The following is a 19524-nucleotide window of genomic DNA, read 5'->3' on the forward strand; positions in this document are numbered from 1 at the left end:
ATGAATAACTCAACATCTTTCGAAGATCTTGTATGCATCTTCTTGCTTAAATAGCTTAACTGTAAACTCGCTAATATCTAATTTAGGGAGTGAAAGTTTTTTTTTAATCATTGGGAGCATTTTTTATTCAAAGAAATCGTCCCATTTCTGCTTTTGCGTTTCCTAGAAATGCTGTCTTTACAATTAATTTTTAAACGATTTTTCTAATTGCCAAGCAAAGTAGAATGATAATTCGTTTGCTAAGCCCATACCTGATTAGAGTATTTCGCTAAAATTAACCTTTGAATTTAAAAAGTTTATTATATATTGTTTGTAAATAAGCAAATAGCTTTTTATTTATTTATTTACTTTGGTGATTATTCTCAACAGAATGTATGAGATATCTTTAAAGTTATTATCATTTTCAAATAAATTAAATAAATTAGGGAAAGCCAAGAGCTTTTAATCTTTGATGACTATGCCTACGGAGTCTCTTAAAAAGTCACTCAATAAGCCAAATTACTCGATGTAAGTCTAATTTTAATCAAAATATTTTATTTATTGATAAAATTAACAAATAACTAACATACATCCATATTTGACAGATGGAACTCCTTTTTCTCATTCGGTATCTCATCAAAATTTAATAAAAAATACTCTAAAATATCCTTCAAACCTATTGCTTAATTTAGCTCTACAGGCTTAATCTATCCAAAGTTTCTCAGAATTTCAAATTTAAATATTTCTTAACTTTTTTTAAAATAAATATTTTGGTTATTAAAATCAAAAAAATGTTTCTAAAATGATAAATAAATATTTTGGTTTATTTTTTTGTTTCCATTAAAATTTAAAAGAAAGAGCGAATGATTTAAAGATGAATTTACCATAATGGAATAGAGTTTATAAGGTAGAGATCATCTCTAAATTGAGCTAGAAAGTGATTAGAAGAAATACAGCCAACATACGTAAGATTTTTAAAGAAAGAACTTGTTGTATCATGGATATCTTGATTCCTTAAAGACAATAACTATTATTATACTTAAATACGTGGGTCATTAACTTAAGAATTTGCCCTATCGATGACACTTGAACGAGCATTATTAGCATCTAATTAGTCAGAGCTTCCTATATTACTGATTGAAGTTTAATTTCTTTCTTCATTGAGCATCTTTTTCTTTTTAATCATATCAACAGGTTCTTCAGCAATATCATCTTGACTGTTTAGATGTTCTTCTTTCTGCTCTTCAATATAATTAATACTTTGATAATTTTTTTGATTTGAATTGTTATTTCCATCTTCAGAGCTTTCTACTGAAAAGAATCTAGTAATTTTCTAATCTCTGGGATCTACACGAATTTGCTTGGTGGGTTGATAGTAATCAGAATTTTGCTTAGATAAATTGCTCTAAGAACCAAAATATAATTGACTTGAGCTACTTCTTTTCACATTTGAAGTTTCAAATGAAGATGTTCTTTATGAAATATTTGCTGAAAGTTGTTTGATAACTCCACAATTTTTCAAATTTTCGAAAATCCATGATTCAATTTCTTTTGCTATTTCGTACTCAAATAAGAATTTGACTTCTTTTTTTGTTGGGTGAACATTAGGATCCAAGTTCTTTGGATTCATTTCTAAGCTCAAGTAGCAAAAATATCCACCTTCTTCTTCATGAATACTCTATATATATATTATTATTATTGTTATGTAATTATTATATAAAATTAAATTTAAAGCAGTTCTAATGATAATTAAAATTGTTGATTAAATCTCATTAGTTAATTAGGTAAAAAGGTTTTACTTAATAACAAGACTGGTAAGAGCGTTCTACTGCTTTTTTGATAGATTCACATTCAACCAAACGATTATTTATAAAGAGAGTGATTTCTTTGTATTTTTTAGTAGCTCCAATGTTGGAAAAAGTTCCTTTAAATTTAACTTAATATTCTGTCGACTCACTTTCACATGAAGTAAAGCTTTTATCTGCAATCTTAGTAATTTGCTACATAATTTATTCTCTTCTCTAGAATTTAATTAGAATTAATTAAAATGTATTTAATGTTTACGAAAGTTTACTTGCAATTCTGTAGAGCCAAGCACACTGTGAGATGAGAATTGAATTTGGTTATCACTTTTAAATTTAAATCTCAATTTAGCATGATGCATAGCAAATTGTCCGATCAATTTGAGTACTCTTTTTTTTTCTTCGTTAACATTTAAACTTTTTCTCCTAATTATTTAAAATAGAATTATAAGTTAAAGTGAGAAATTTATTTATTTAATTAATTAATTAATTAATTATATTTTTTATAAAGTAGAAGGTATTTATTATGAGTGTATTAATCAATGAATATATTTATAATTATTAATATTAAAATAACCCTTTGTTATTTAATTACGTGGACAATATTTTAAAATATTTGGTTTAAAGTAAAAACTTTTTTGTTTGTTTTATGGGTGAACGAACAAGAAATTTAAATTAATAATTAGTAGATATAAAAAATAATCAACTGGGTAGAGTTTTTAGTTTAGGTTGATTGATTGAGTCAAATATTAATTCATTTATAAAAAAAAATTGTGCGCATTCATTAATTTAATAATAATCTAAATCAATTTAATTATTTTATTTCTATCTCAAAACTTAATTTTTATTAGTGGCAAAGAAATCATTCATTCAAAATTATTGAATTAGAAGATAAAATTTAGGAAAATTAAAAAGATAAAAAGGATTTCTTCAAAATTATATTTTTTTATTTATTTCTTTACTTCCAAAAATGGCAAGGTATTAAGTTTTAGTAATTTATTTGCATTTAAATTAAATAAATTAACGTAAGCTGAAGGAAATACCAAAAATTTTTATCTCTATTAACATATTTTGTAAATTTACTTTCACCTTCTAAATCAAAAAGAAAAAAAAAGTAAAGCCAATTGATTATAATTCTTTCGAATATTCGTAGACCCCCTATTTTATTTAATAATACTTACTTTCTAATCTCAATTATCATTATCAATTTCATTCAATTCATAACAGCCAAAAATAAATCTCTCTCTTTCTCTTCAATAGCTACAGAGCAGCATTTATAAACTGTATAATATTGTTTGCATTTTTAAATAAAAAAGCTATCTAAATTGGGCTGTTATTTTTGCTTTGCTATGGTTGATTCAATTAATTAAACACCTTAAAAGTATAAAACTATAAATTATTTTTGCTAACTTTCTGTTAATCTTTGAAGGAATTAAAAATATTTTTATATGTTCAAGCCTTTTTCAATACACTTTTACTAGAATTAAATATTTTCGTAGCTTTAAGAAGAATTTATTTGAGAATTATGAATGATTAATTGCCATTAAAATGAATGTTAATGAGAGAGAAATAAACATTAAATAGTAATCAAATTAATGAAAATTGATTGATTGAATGACAAAATTTTAACACCTTTGTTTCTAAACTATAAATTTTTCTTGAAAATTATCAAAATATATATTAGTATTTTGATTTTATGATAAATGAATGAATGGCTTTAACGCGATAATTGTTATTTCAACAACATATTTTTAATTTATAATTGAATTTACCTTGCATCATAGTTAAAAAATAAATCCTAGACATCTACTGTAGTCCCTTCAGTACAGTTCACTGCTTCAGGCTCTTCACCAAGCATAACACCGTTTTTGAAACTAGCTTTATATCCTAGGTCAGAATTAGGTTTTCGAGATGTGATTTTCAAGTTGGAGACAAAAGAAATAGAGGCTAACGCTTCTCCTCTAAAGCCAAATGAAACTAAACTCTAAAGGTCATTAAACTCATTTATCTTAGAGGTAGCAAACCTTTCGCAGAGAAGTGGAAAATCGTCTTTGTGAATTCCAGAACCATTATCTTCTACAATAAGCTACTTTAACCCTCCTTATACTAACCCTACTGAAATTTCACTTGATCCAGCATCAAGACAGTTCTCAATAAGCTCCTTAACAGCTATAATTAATTATAAATAAACAAAAAAATTTAATAAAATGATCAATTAAAATTTTATCCTTTCATTTAATCAACTCCTTTATGTCCTTTCATTTGTTAACTAACATATTTATTTGCCCTTATTATTTATTGTATGTTAAAATACTAAACAAACAATATTCCTAAATTTACTGAAAATCTAATTTATACTAAAGAAAATAATCAGGAATAGCAAGCAGCTTAATTTTACTCTAAATTTAAGCTGATGAGAGCAAACAGTTTATTGGGTAAATAAAATGCATCATAACTTCTACAAAATATTCAGCAATAAAAATTCTTTAATTAGATTTCTAGCGTAGGAAAAATGGAATGCAAAATTTAATTTTAAAAACCCATATTTATTTCTTGATATTAATAATCTGCTTAATGATATATGATAATTATTTAATCAAAGAAGTGATGCTTTGATTTGAAAGAAACTATCATCAGGATATTGAAAAATAGAAAAGGACGGATTCAAATACCTGCAGATGGACGTTGTACTACTTCACCAGCTGCAATCTTATCGATAAGCTCTTATGGGAGCTTCTTGATCTGAGGACCAGTATTTTCTAAGGGTTAGGAATGATTCATATACCTATGTATATTCAATTACTTTTTTTATGTATATTTAATAAATTAAAATACATTATAATTAGATTGATATCTTACTTTTTTTAATGATCAATTATAAATATAACACAAACAAGCAAGCAAGCAAATAAACAAACAAAAGTACATGCAAGCTCTTTTTGTTAATAATTTAATATAGTAATTAATTCTTCATCAAAATATTACTATTATTTAGCTTCTTATTCATTTTTGATTGACCTTTATATATATGATTAGATTTTGTAATTTCAAAGTTTGAAGCTTTTGGTGCAATTTGCAAATTTATAATTATTAAGGATTTATCATATTAGTTAGCATTTATTTGAGACAATTACATATTCTCTACAAGCTATACATTTAATAAATTGATTGATTGTCCCCTCCTTTAAATATCTAATCACAAAAAAATATCAATTTTTATAAAATTACAATCAAAGTTAACAAATATAAAGAATATATAATTATATTGTAGATTTTTATTGATTTATCTTTGAATGAGTTGAATAATATTTCATATCAAATACATTTAATTTTCAATTAAAATTCTTAACTTTTTGAAGAAAATTTTAATGATAATAAAATAATTGCATTTTAGTTTTATCACAAATTAAATTTTTTTAATTGTCTATCATATGAATATGAATGAGTTGATTAAAATAGCAAAAAAACACTTTAATTTTTTCTTTTAATGATTATTTTTATTGTAATATTTTTCTGGTTGATACTTTTTTGTATTTATTTTAATTTATTTCAATGAGTAAATAAGAAAAATAAATAGCTTCTAATACTTTAAAATCAATTTTATTTGATGTTGAAATTTATCAACATTTCAATATTCTCAAAAATAAAGTAAATTTATATTTAGTAAAATTGAATTAGGCATATGTATAAATTTATTATGAAAAGAAAGTTTATTTAAGAAGTATATTTATTTAAAAGAAATATATATTTTTAAAGAATAGATAGAAGAAGTTAAAAATGTAAATTATAAATTATTTAAATTATGTATTTGTAAATTAAACTTTTTGAATGTCTCAAAAAACCACCTATTTACTTGCATTCACCATGTTCTGTAAATATTGAACTTGTTTCATAAATTAGATTTAGAGACTATATATATAAATATATATATGAAGAGATTAGGATGGCTCTCAGAGAATAAGAGTAATTAATTTTTAGTTGTTCATTTCTTTTGGTAATAATATTAAAATTATTTTTTTTAATTTTATTTGATGCTTTTTAGGCAAATTTATTTTTTTAAAATTATAATTTTTTTATAGGGAAGATTAGAAATGTTGATTGATTATCATAAAAATTTAGTTAATTTCTTCAAATACATATTTTAATTTTAAATTTATAATTCTTTGTCACCAAATATTTTGTTCTATATTGAATTTTAATTTTAAAAATAAAAAATGGATAAAAAAAATATTAAAAGATATATTTTATACTTTAAAAATATCTATATTTTATGTAGAAATTTACTAACACTTGTAATCAAAATATTGATTGAAAAAATAAATTATTAATTAAATAAATGTTTTACACAAAATTGTTATTTTATATTGATATACTTATTTAGCTAACTATCTTTTAAATTATTAATATTTGTTTATTTAGTTCAAAACTTTTTAATTTGTTCTAAAAGAGAAGCAAAAAATAAAAGAAAGTAAAGATTCATAAAAACATCAAAAATAACAACATAATTAAATGGGCGATCATTATTATTAAGTTTATGGCTTAAATACTGAGAGCGGTATAGTTGAAGAAGATGACGATCATAATATTTTTTTAGAAAACGAAGATGAATAGCATAGTCATTAAAAACATAATGTAGTTGTAGAAAATTAAATTAATACTCAAAGCAATTAAAAAACAGTGAAGTCAAACACCTAAAAAAAATCTTCAAATACTGGAAGCTACAACACAAATTAATTATAAAAATAAATAATAAATGATAAAGTAGATTTTGATTAGCTTAAATTAGATGAGCAATTATTTTATCATGTTATGGATGATGATAATTTTGATTATGCAAAAGACTATTTTGAAAAGAATTAGGATCAATTTGAAGTCAATAATATATTTTACTCTATTGTTTTATATCTATTAGAGAAGATTTAGCAAATAAAAGAGCTGAAAGAGTAAAAAAAGAAATACAATTAAACGGAATACATTTAAGAATTAAATGAAATATATCAAAATATAAACAAATATATCAACTTTATTCAACAAAACTTAAATGATGATAGCATCAAAGTAGAAAATATCTCTAAAGATTTGGTGATATCTTTAGTAAAAAAATTAAATAATTTTAAATCTATTCACATACGTTTGGTGATCTTTCAATGGCTTTATTAATGTTTGTAAGTTTAAAACCCTCGCATAAATTGTATAATTGCATTATCTCTTATTAAATTAAATCAGTTATAAAGCGCAGAATATTATGTTGATTAGGCTCTTATGTTTCTTGATAAATAATCTAAACTGAGAGATTTATTGGTTATTCTCCTTTTCTAGTGTCATAGTGAATAATCAATAATAGACAAAGAATTTAATAATAGAATATAAATATTTGATAGCAAAAAGTAACATGATTTAGAATATCTTCAGTTTTGCTTAGAATATTTAAAGTCTCTTAAGAGAATTGGAAATGTAGAATTAGTCAGAAAAAATCTATATTTGCTAGGCAGCCCATAGATACAAGAATATCATAAAAAGTTCTATGAAGAAAATCTATTTTAGCTCTACGATTTAGTTATATTTACTAACAGATTACCATATGTTTTGAAGTTAATGGAGCACGGTAAAAATTTCGATTCCAGATAATTTATTGATATTTAGAAGTTTGAAAATGACCCCAGAGATTTTATTATCGAGCTGAATGTGTGCTTACTTTAAAAAATAAGAGACCTAGGTTATTAAGGTCCATATTTAACTATTTTCTTCACCCTGATTGTCGGATAAGATTATGAGAGTCTATAGGAATAGGTTAAAAAAAATTTCTCAACAGACATCATCACTAAAATAGAAAAGAAAGAGAAAAAGGCAAATAAACAAATTTACTTGTTTACTGAGAAGGAATACTAAATACTAAAACCATTTACAGTTAAATATTTTAAAGATATTAAGGCTCTCAGCTAAGAGTATCTTCCCATACCAAGCGAAATACCCTACTTAGAATAATAAGATAAATCAAATTATTTTGATTTTCTAATGACCTTGAAGCGTTGTGGCTAATATGAAAATGTAGTACATCTTATAGATTATGGTCCGATTTTAAGAGATATTGATTTTGTTGACTAAGATTATTTGACATTATTCAAGTTCTTAACCCTTTAGTAAAATAACGAACCAATATATACTTCTTCAGATTCATTATAAAATACTTATAAAGCATATTCATAAATTTAAGAAAAACTACCAATAATTTTGAAGTCACTTTCTAGCAATAAAAACTATAAACTAGATATAGAATTCACATCTAAACATAGTTATAAAAGAATATTTAAAAATCTCTTCATCTTCTACAATAGAGCTATGTGTCTTGTATACTTAAAGTTTTATTAAGAATCTTACGAAACCCTTCTAATCATTATTGCAGTTATTATTAAATTAGAAGGCTCTTATTCTTATAATCTACTCCCATCTCTTTCTCTGCTCAGTGAAGTGTCATCATATCTTTAATAAAAAACCCTTTCACATTAATGTCTCATATATAAATAAATTATCCTCAATGACATCTCTTAATCTGATAGTGATATATAAATATCAGATATTGATTAATTGATTGATTGATCTATCATTGAAATATAAATTTTGAATGGATGAATATATATATGTCATGAAAGTTTTATTTATCCTTTTTTAAAAAATTAATTTATTTTTTTAATAAAAGACAAAAACGATATTGAGCCATTCCAAAATTAAGCTAAATTTTATTTGTAACAATCAATAAATTAATTGTTGCTTATCTAAATATTATTTTTTAAATATTATAAAATTAGCTAACTCAAAATAATAATAAAATTATAAGTAATAATAGTTTATGTATTTTATTTAAAGATTAGTATTATTTCTAAATATAATCCTTTAATATCTAAATTAATCTATCATAAATATTTTTAAAATAATAAAATCTTATTCAATTCTTTATTACTTTAAATAGTTAATTAAATTTAGTTTATTTTAACATAATTCTTTATTTATTTTTGGATTCATTTTATTTTAATTTTAATAAAAGTTGCTCAAAAAGTCTAAAATAATAAATTAATAAAATTTCTTTTTGAACTTTTTACTAAAAACAATAAACTTTTTTTATTCGAATAAAATAGTTAATAAATACATATTTATATGATCTCTAAAGTTATTTCTTAAATAAAAATTCTTAATTAATATCTTATTAGAATATTTATTTATTAATGTTAAAATAATAATTTGTATTTATTTTAATATTTATTGATGATATTAGAATATTAAAATTATAAAAGAAATATAAATTTATTAGAATATTTGCTTATGTTTAAATAAAATATATTTAATTTAAAAAATTCTTTTTATTTTAAAATCATTTATTTTTTTATATTAATAAAATATTGGTATATATCTGAATTAAGGTTTACTAATATTTAGATAAATTTTATCATTTAATCCAAACCAAAAATTGTAAACATAAATTATGTCTCCCTAATATCTTGAAATCTCAGATGATATTTTAAATAAAGATATTTTTTTATTTTTTAGGAATCATAAATAAATAGGTAGATCTTACTTATCCTGCTTTTATATTACATTAATTTATACACTTATATATAATCATAGACTGCGATTTTATGCTGAGTAAAATTTCGTATAATTTTCATTTTAAACAATAAAAATGAATTATTCGGACTATTTTTTATTTAAAAAGGGATTCTTTCTATCAATATTATAGAGAATTTACAGTAATTTAGTACAATAAATTTTTTGAATTAATAATATCTTAAAGAAACATGTAAAATGTTTAATTTTGATTTTTAATTTAAAAATGGTCAAACAACTATCTTAAAATAATTAGATTATTTAATTTATTTTATTTTCTATCATATCTTATCACTAAAGCTTATGGATTTTGTCTATTTAAAAAAAAAAATTTTTTTTTAAATTAATTACAAATATCTATTTAGATTTTAGTAACATTTTATTTAAAATAATTACATTTTTGAGTATTAATTTTTTAAAAATAATTAAGAAAAGAAACTTTTTAGTCTTTAATGTAAGATATTTAATCCAAATGTTTTAGTTATCTTTTACTTTATTTTTTATGATAGTTTTTTTTTTTGAATTGGATTGATTTCTGACATATTTAATTTAATTTCAAATGCTTTAAGCTTACTTGCATTACTTAGCAGGAGCGGGTTAACAAATAATTTTGATTGCATAAATGAGCTGGATGCTAAATGAAATAGATGATATATATATTTATTTTTAGTTGTATAATTTATACACAAAAAAATGAGATTGATTATCTTTGGAGTTAGTGAAAATTAATTTGTTACCTTCGAAATTTTTATCAAATTTATAAAAAAATTATTTAATTAATTTAATTTGCAAAAAAAATCTTATTAAGCTCTTGTTAAATACAAATCATAAAACATCTCAAAAGTATAGTTGATAGTAATCAGCTAGCTAGTTAAGTATTTTTAGATAAGACTCATTAAAAACATTTTATAAATAAATTTAGCAGTCATTAACAGACTTTAAAGTTATCAAAAATCAATAATATTACTTAGAATAATTAGGCTAGTAGCAATAAAACACTGTTCTGTAATACCTTCTCATCATAGAATAGAAAAATTTCACAAAATAATTCTATTGAAAATTTCATAGACAAAAGTATTTGTGTTTGAGCTAAGTGATGGATCAGTATACTTAGCTGGAGAATCTTGACTTTGCGTACTTTTAGAATACAATAAGCTCCTAGCAGAATATAAAAAATTTGTCAATAGTTTTTCTGTTTCTTTCATTTTAGAAGATAATATGTTTAGGTATGTATCAAGCGATGAGATTTTTAGTAGATGATTTATGGCGATACTAAAGAGAAAACTGGTATTATTTTGCAGTCGTATTGGGGTTATGCTCGTATTTATCAAGCTATTTAAGCAAGAGTATGGATAAAAATATAAACCGCGTCTTAGTTTTAATTTACTTTACTTTTTTCACTTTTTCAGAGGCTTATTTGGTTCATTTTATTATTAATTTCCTACCTAGCTCAATATAGTTCCATTATTGGATATACTAATTCGCTCTTTTTTCTTTCTTTGCAGCTTATTTTGAAAAATATTGCACTAGAATCGAATTTAAGACTCTTTCTAAAATATAATTTTGCTTTTTCTTATTCATCACTTTTGTATTCGTTCTATTAAATGCTCATGAATTCTATTTTATACTAGGCTATGGATTTATTTTTAACATTATTGGGTATGTTCACTCTTATAAAACAATATAGTTTCTCTTTGTTTCAACCTATGGGTGGAATTAGCTAAATTATCTGAGGTCTTCACTTGATCTTTACGTAGATAACTAAGTACTTTTCCCTTTGGCTCTCATAGACACAGCTAACTTTGTTGTAGATGCAATCGGTTATGAGTGAAAATAATATTTATCTTCTTAGTGAGATTAGAAAAAAGTATATATTAATCCTAACTAAAATTTTGATACAAAATAAATATGCAACTAAAAAACTCAAGATGGTTTCTAATGAATTAATATAAATTTTATTTAAAATTTAGCTACATTTTCGATAGATAAAAGTGAATGGATAGAGAAATAATCCTAAAACAAACATGATAAAATTAAATATTCCATTAAAAACATTTTACAAACCTATTTACTCTACTTAACAAATTAAATGTAAATAGTTTTCTTTCTTTATAAAAACAAATAATAAATTTTAGCAAATATTTATAAGGTCCTACATAATTAATAACAATTGTTCTATCTTAGAAATTATAAAAAGGAAATATTTTGTTTAAGCATCAATTAAAAAGCAAAATGTTTTGGTTATGTTGTGATTTTAACATAATTAATTAATTACAAGCAATAATAATCAAGCTATTAATCTAAATAGATAAAATAAGAATATTTATTTATATATCCTTTCCATACTTCCTAATAAACAAAATAAATTTCTCACTCACTCAATATAAAGCTTCAACAAAAGCTTCAAATAATTTACTTAAAAACTTTAAACTTGGACTGTTTGTTTCAGTAAATAAAATTTACATTCTTAAAATTCATTTGAACATGAAAAGTGGGATAAAAAATAAACTAAAATAAATGAATTTTTTTCTATTTCAATTAAAATTTTTATTATAAGAGCAAATGAGATAATTTTAATATTATTAAATTTGTTCTCTTGAATATACTTATGTTAAATTTAGTAGTTTTATAATTGTTTGCAGTATTAAAATGTATATCAGTATTTATTTGTATATCTAATATTCTATTTATTTTTATTTATTTATAAAGCCAATTTTTCTTTTAAAATTTAATTTATTTGTTTGATATTTCTTTCTTTGGTTTTTATTTAAGCTATTCTTTTTTAATTTCTTTTTGATTTTTCTCAATTTGAGTGTATTATAAAAAGTATCTATCTCTTTAGATTTCTCATTCAAATAGATTCAAAATAATATCAGTCAGGAATCAAAAGAAATTAATTAGATGATGAAATTCTTTCCTTTAATAAGAGATGACTTATATCTAATAAAGCACTACTTATATCAAATTTAAATTATCCATTTAATTATCTGAGAAATTAACAGACAGACAGACGGACAGACCTTCCTTTCTCTTTATATTTCGCCATTATATTTCTTTAATTGTAATTTAAATTGTTTTTATCAATTTTATTTTATACATCAAAATAATAGAAAAACAAACATGTCATCATCTTTTTATGGGAATATAGCTGCATCATAATTAAGCTAACGACTTCATTGAATTATCTTTTCTAGCAAGCACTACTCTGCAAAAATTTAATTTTAATGCATTGAAAAGCTGATGTGGAGAAACTTATAAATAAGAGAAGAAAATAAATAATTAATAAGAAATTTGCATAGGAAAACTAAATTCAATATAAAAAAAGACGAATAGGATTAATCCATATATATATTAAATTAAAAAAATTAATTGCTTAAAAGAAAAATCAATTAAAAAGCTTAAATAATTTCAACTTCATCCATTGAAAAAATAAAGATTGATTGAAAAATCACGCACATTACTAAACATAGCATTCGATAATCCATTATTCAAAATATATAAAATAGTAGGAAATGTAAAGACCAAAAGATACCGAATACGATTGGATATTTAAGTTACTTATTATTGGTGATTCTGGTGTAGGAAAAACTAATCTTTTATTAAGATTTTGCGATGATAAATTTGCTACCTCGCATTTAGCAACTATGGGTAAAATTATTTAAGAAATTCACATTAGCAATTTGAAATAAAAAACGATTATTGCAAAAATTATTTAATACCCATTTTAAAATGTTTATTTGATGGCTTCATCTAATTTATTTAATTTGAGCCAAAAGAATTTTGCGTATTTTGTTCAACTTTAACTAATGAAAAAATAAATGATCGATCTCATAATTAATTTTAACTAAAAAGGTATTGACTTTAAATCCAAAAAGATAGAAATTGATGGCAAAAAAATAAAATTACAAGTTTGGGATACTGCTGGCTAAGAAAGATTTAGATAAATCACATAAAATTATTATAAAGGAGCTATGGGCGTTATTATGACCTACTCAATAAATGATAAAGAATCCTTCAGAAATATTGAAGTTTGGATGAAACAAATCAGATAATAAGCAAGTGTAAACATTGCAAAATTACTAGTAGGTAATAAATGCGATATGGAATCCGAAAGACAAGTAACATTTGAAGAAGGTAAATCCCTCGCAGACACATTCGGAATTAAATTTTTCGAAACCTCTGCAAAATCTGATATAAATGTAACTGAGGCTTTCTTCACTATTTGTAAGGAAATTTAAGAAAAAATTAATATCAACCCAGAACCAAAGAGTGAATCTCCATTTACTCTAAAATAAGAATAGAACAATAATGGTAAAAACACTGGAAGAACATGCTGTTGAAACTTACTTTTGGTTGCAGACTAATTTATTTAATCTAAACCAGTAAAATAATAATATCAAGTAGAAAGAAGGTGACACAAAATTAATTTTTTCAATTTATAGTCTATCTATCCATCCATAGCTAAGTTATCTTCTAAAGTATTGGTTGTAAAGGCTTCAAGCTAGAAAACACCAGTAAGTAGTAAAGCATATTAGTCTCTTTTTAAAATGATTTGTATAACTCAAATTATCTATCTTTAACCTCTTAAAATCATATAAATATTATAATAATTCTAACTAAAATTATAAACTTCTTAAGTATATATTTTGATTATATTTCATGTGCTTAAAAGCTTCTCTTATTTTTTTTAAATAAAAAAGTTGTTTAAATAATTGTAAAATTAATTTAATCAAACAATCAATTGATCGGTTGTTCAAAAACTCATTCTTAAATTTTAAAGTGATGCATATTATTCTAGCTCATAAAAAATTTAAATTATTAAAAATAAAATACTAAATTCTTTAATTTAAATAATAAATATATAAGTTATTCATTCTTTAACATATTAATTTTTAACTACCATATCATTTTCATTTAATTTTAAAATTAATACAAACATTAAATTAAATATTCAATTATTTTCATTTAGTTATATTTATTTTAATCTATCATAAATAAATAATTAGATATATAGATAGGTAGAAATTTTTTATTTTAGTTAAATGTTTACTTAATTTATACTTTAAAGTACTATTTCATTTCTGTTTAGATTATAATTATTTTGTTCTTTGAAGCTATTATTAAAATTGGTTTTTAAATTTATAAATTATGAACAAATTAAATAAGTTTATGATAATTAAATTTATTTAAAATTTTTATTTTTTAATTTGGTAATAAAAAATTTTATTTTGAAATAAAGTTTTTTCTTAAAATTATTTATTTATTTTCATTAAAAATTAAATTTTATATTTTTAGATAAAATATTTTGCAATAGGTTACAAAATAAGTTGTTAATATTTTCAATTTTAGCATTTATTAATTAACTTTACAATTATTTAAGTAATATTTTTTAACTTTCTTTCATAATCAAATTAAAAATTTAAAAAAAAATAAATTAAAAGTTACATTTTTTATCTAATTTAATTTTTATATTTTTTTGTAAAACATCTTCAATTAAATATTTCTTTTAAAAATTAAACTCTATCTTTAGATATAAAATAAATGTAGCTAAAAATGCTCTTTTAAATTAATTAATTGACAGTTTGCTACTTAATTATAAAGATTTTTTTTTCTAAAAATTACTTTTATAGTAAACAAATTTACTTTAAATTTAATCTAAAAATTTTTTGCCAGGATTTAAATAAAGAATAAATACTAAAAATAAAAGTTAATTAAATAATTATCTAATTTGCTAATATTAATTAACTAAGGATTTTTAATGTAATATCAAAATTTTGATTCAAAGTAGCCTTAATTGCCCTTAATAAAATTTTATAAATGGTTTTTCATTGATTAAAAAAATATATAAGAAAAACAATCAGCTCAAAATATAATTCGAAGTATTAAAGAATATACTAAAGTTAATAAAAGAGTTAATTTCATCACATTCTTCTTAATTTTTTTGTCACCAAAAATCAAGATTAATTAATTTTGTAAAAGAAAATTTATTTCATTTTATTTGAAGTTGAGTGAATTTTATGTATTTTTATTTAAAAATTCAAAAAAATTTTTGTTTTCTTAAACGAAACAAAATAAATAGGTTAGTTTTAGTAAAATTAGCTTCCTTATAGATCCACAGATTGTTAGAGCATGCTTTTCTTGACAATAGATACCTGCAGCAAGCAGATAATAATTTACAGTATTATGCATTTTAAATTTGTCTTAAGCTTAATTTTTTTTTTTTTATTAATTTAAATAATAATTTTATTATTGATTTAAAAAGGGCATTTAAATAAGTAAATAAATTCACCATAAAATTTAATAGGTGTCATCAGAATTTTAGTTCATAATCATTATAAATTTTAACTCATTTTGTGCAATATAATTGAAAATTTCAATTTATAGACATATATTTGATAAAAGGTTTTGATACATACATACAATTAATTAAAAATCTGACAAAAAGTCATTAGAAAAATAAATTGTAGTATTAGAAATCGAACAAATAAAAATTGTGTGCTTAACTAAAATAAAGCTAGTAAATTAGACTTGCTAAAAATATGCTTACAGTTAGTACTCATTTATATAGTTAAATGTAATTAATAGGGAATATTATTAAAATAATTTCATTGATTAGAATTAAAATAAAATTGTTCAAAGTAGCAGTTATCTTCAATTTTGAGAAAACTCTTCCTGTATTTTCGAATTATTGATGCTTATAAATTCCTATCAATAAATAAATATAAAAATAAAAAATATTATATTTAAGATGTATTATGAGTGCATATTATATGCACGAGTATTTCTATTCTATTCTATTTCTTATTTATTTATTCCTTCTTACAAGAAATAGATAAAAATAATAAAAATTTAATGCTTTAGATAAAAATAATTTAATAAGTATATAAATAAATAAAGAATACTGCTCATATATTTTAGAGTAAAATAAATAAATTATACATTATTATTTTCAAAAGATTCAATTTTTTTTAAATTTTTTTATTAAAGTTTAATATAAATTAATATATAAATATAAAGATCAGACAGAAGATTTAAGTTATCATATTTTATATTCTTTGCTACTGGCTACATAATCCAAGCTAACTTAAGCTTTTTAGTTTAAATTAAATTATAATAAATTTAAAAAAAGAATCCTTAAATTTATTATTTATTTATTGATTGGTAAATAGTAATAGATAGATAGATAGATAGATAGATAGATAGATAGATAGATAGATAGATAGATAGATAGATAGATAGATAGATAGATAGATAGATAGATAAATAAATAAATAAATAGATAAATAATAATAAAAGCAGCTAGCTACTTCATTTAATAATTTTAGAACAATAATTAATTAATTAATTAATTTTGAATTTTAATAAAAGAATAAAAAAGTAAAGAAAGGATCTTGAAATAAAATTTACTTATTTAAAAATTATATTATAAATTTAAAGATGGCTTATATAAAAGTAAAAACGTCTTTAAATAATTTTGGACAATTTAATAAATTATTTGCAAGGAGTTTTTATATAAGAAATATTCTTATAAAAAACAAATTTATATTAAATTTGATCAAAAAAATTCTTATTTAGGATTTTGATGGAGAATAAATACCACAAATTTGATTAATTAAAAAATCATCTATTTCGTTTATAATAAGAATTTTTATTGTAATCGCTAGATTCTGATAAAATCAAAATAACTTGAATTATTCTTTACCAAATAATAAGTATTATTTTTCCTCAAACCATAAAAATGTAATAAAAATAAACATTTAAAGAATACTTTGACTTATTAAAGTATATGAATTAGTTAATAAGAATGTTCTATTAACATTTGTAACCAAAGCAGCATTAATTCATTTTGCAAAAAAATGTATTTCTTGAGAAGATTAATTAATCTTATAAGTTTAATTTTATTTAAAAATTCAAAAAATATTTGGATTTCGCAACAATTTAATAGAAATATTATAGCTATTATAACACATATAAATGAATGGTATAGATATACCTATTAAAATAAATATATACAATTAAAATATTTTTGTTTTTAGTAATAGGAATTAAGAGTTTTTCAAGTTTTATTAATTTGGTTAATTCATTTTCTTGTTTGGTATTATCAGTCAGTCACCGTCAAGATTTATAACTTTTTCTGAATCAAATTTTAATAGAAATTTCATAGAACTTTTTAGTCTGTTTTTAATTAAGCCTCAATGTAATAAAAGATTTTATCCTTAAATTCCATTAATATTTTCGTCCCTATTTAGGCAAAGTTAAAACTCATCTAAAAAGATATTTCCTACATAGAGTCTTTCTTCATTGAAAAGCTGAGGGACTTCTCTCCAATAGCGTTTAGGTTTAGCATTTACTTCAATTTCTGCATATTTAATATCAAATAAATACTTGTATCCTATTTTTAATCCTACATTCAAGCTTAGGTGGCTAGAAAAGTCACCTCTAATATGCTGAAATCCCATAATCTTGGCAAGAGAAGTGTTGTGAGTGAGTAATTTTTAAGCTAATCTCATACCTCTCATTTCCGGTTTTACACCTGTAAAAAGCTAGTAATGTATCATATTAAGTTTTACTTCTTCTTAAGAAAGCCCTATAGCTTCATAGTACATAGGAGCAATTTAATCCATGAGCTAACAAATAGGGTCAATTTTTTCTGGATATTATGTTTAATCTTCAATATCTGCCACTAGATCACATGCCAAAGTACATCCATATATTTCATTAGTGATTCTATTGTATATAGCACTAGACGTTTCATAGTGTCTACTCATCATTTTATGGAAAGTTTCTTTTGATTCGTCTTCATTTAATCGAAATAAAACAGGTTCCTTTTTGTAAAATTAGCTTCCTACTACATCAGCAGCTTGCTAGATCATACTTTTCTTGACAACACCTACTGCAAGTTGAGAAAGATTTATCGTATTACGCATTTTAAATTTGCCTATAATTTAATTTAATATTTTTTTTTCTTTTTGTTTTTTCAAAATAATGTTTTGAGTATTGTTATAAAAACAATATTTAAACTAGTGAATTCACAAAATATTTAATAGATATCACCAGAAATTTCGTTCACAATGATTATTAATTTTAACTAATTGAATTTTCTAAGAGCTGATTTATAGAAAATCAATCTTAATTTTCAGAAGCATTTTTTATAAAAGAATTAGGTTCAATTAATTACACTTTTTGGCGAAAAGTAATTAGAAATACAAATGATTAATATTAAAAATCCAAAAAAAAGATTCTGTATTTTATTTAAATAAATATAATATGTAAAAGTTACTAAAAATATCAAAGCAAATTGATATATACTCTTTAAAAAAATATAAGCTTCAACAATGTCAAAATACTTTTAAGACTATTTCATATACAGATAGATTATTACAAAAATTTTACAAATAAATTACTATCATATGTAAAGAGAAAGAAATTATTGTTTGTTTTTCTAAAAATAGATTTTTACTAATTTCTATTTAATTAGCTATATTTCTAAAGCGTAAAATTTAATTTAAGCCACTGAGTTAATTATTGATATAATCAAGTCTCTATAATAGAGTGCATTTATTCCTTTCTTAAAATTATGAGTATAATTTTATTTTAACTTTAAAAATAATATATTATTAATTAATTAACTTTGCTTGAAGAAATCAAATAACTTTTTTGACAACATTGATTCTATGAAAAAATTCATGTTAATAGATATATATAAAATCATAACCTAACTAATAAAAAGTATTTTTTAAAATAAATTTTAACTTTTTGCTGGTAATTTACTAGAAAATCCATGTTACATTTGTTTCTTTATAATTAAAAATAAATATTTTGATCATAACATAAAAAGATTATTGGCCAAATTGAAGTAAGTAATTATTAACTTTTTCTTGATAATTTATAAGTAAATTATTGTTTTTTAATTATTTACCACAAATATACCTATAGAAAATAAGCACAAAATAACAAATAAAGACAGCTAGCTAGCTAATTTATAGTCAAAACTAAAATAAGCAAAAAAAGAAAAATTAAATTTTCTTAACTAGCTCTATCAATATAAGATTTTCAAAAATGAAACTACATTAATTACTTCATTTAAATTTATAAAAATAAAAAAGCTATTGTTAAGATGGCAAGAATGCTCATTAAAGTTCCT

General features: G+C 21.6%; 6 protein-coding genes across 6 annotated transcripts; 2 read left to right on the forward strand and 4 right to left on the reverse strand. All coding sequences in view use genetic code 6, as the record gives it.

The window, feature by feature from the left end:
- Positions 1–9: 9 nt before the first annotated feature.
- TTHERM_00127000 (DNA mismatch repair protein, putative) lies at positions 10–4562 on the reverse strand (the record flags this gene model as incomplete). The annotated part of the gene is made up of 8 exons (XM_001016280.2): positions 10–279; positions 349–513; positions 570–729; positions 864–1657; positions 1779–2000; positions 2054–2207; positions 3554–3950; positions 4454–4562. The coding sequence occupies 8 exons, from the start codon at positions 4560–4562 to the stop codon at positions 10–12; spliced, it is 2271 nt and encodes a 756-aa protein (XP_001016280.2).
- Positions 4563–6290: 1728 nt separating this feature from the next.
- TTHERM_00126970 (hypothetical protein) lies at positions 6291–8378 on the forward strand (the record flags this gene model as incomplete). The annotated part of the gene is made up of 2 exons (XM_001016277.2): positions 6291–6875; positions 7008–8378. The coding sequence occupies 2 exons, from the start codon at positions 6291–6293 to the stop codon at positions 8376–8378; spliced, it is 1956 nt and encodes a 651-aa protein (XP_001016277.2).
- Positions 8379–11118: 2740 nt separating this feature from the next.
- TTHERM_000126959 (transmembrane protein, putative) lies at positions 11119–11538 on the reverse strand (the record flags this gene model as incomplete). The annotated part of the gene is made up of 1 exon (XM_012797702.1): positions 11119–11538. The coding sequence occupies one exon, from the start codon at positions 11536–11538 to the stop codon at positions 11119–11121; it is 420 nt and encodes a 139-aa protein (XP_012653156.1).
- Positions 11539–12252: 714 nt separating this feature from the next.
- TTHERM_00126960 (hypothetical protein) lies at positions 12253–12426 on the reverse strand (the record flags this gene model as incomplete). The annotated part of the gene is made up of 1 exon (XM_001016276.1): positions 12253–12426. The coding sequence occupies one exon, from the start codon at positions 12424–12426 to the stop codon at positions 12253–12255; it is 174 nt and encodes a 57-aa protein (XP_001016276.1).
- Positions 12427–12892: 466 nt separating this feature from the next.
- On the forward strand, positions 12893–13720 carry TTHERM_00126950 (Ras family small GTPase; the record flags this gene model as incomplete). The annotated part of the gene is made up of 2 exons (XM_001016275.3): positions 12893–13028; positions 13233–13720. 2 exons carry the CDS (start codon positions 12893–12895, stop codon positions 13718–13720), a joined length of 624 nt encoding a protein of 207 aa, XP_001016275.1.
- Positions 13721–17572: 3852 nt separating this feature from the next.
- TTHERM_00126940 (hypothetical protein) lies at positions 17573–18307 on the reverse strand (the record flags this gene model as incomplete). The annotated part of the gene is made up of 1 exon (XM_001016274.3): positions 17573–18307. The coding sequence occupies one exon, from the start codon at positions 18305–18307 to the stop codon at positions 17573–17575; it is 735 nt and encodes a 244-aa protein (XP_001016274.1).
- Between the last annotated feature and the right edge of the window lie 1217 nt (positions 18308–19524).

This window comes from Tetrahymena thermophila, assembly GCF_000189635.1.
Source record: "Tetrahymena thermophila SB210 genomic scaffold scf_8254645, whole genome shotgun sequence".
NCBI classification, from domain to species: Eukaryota; Ciliophora; class Oligohymenophorea; order Hymenostomatida; family Tetrahymenidae; genus Tetrahymena; species Tetrahymena thermophila.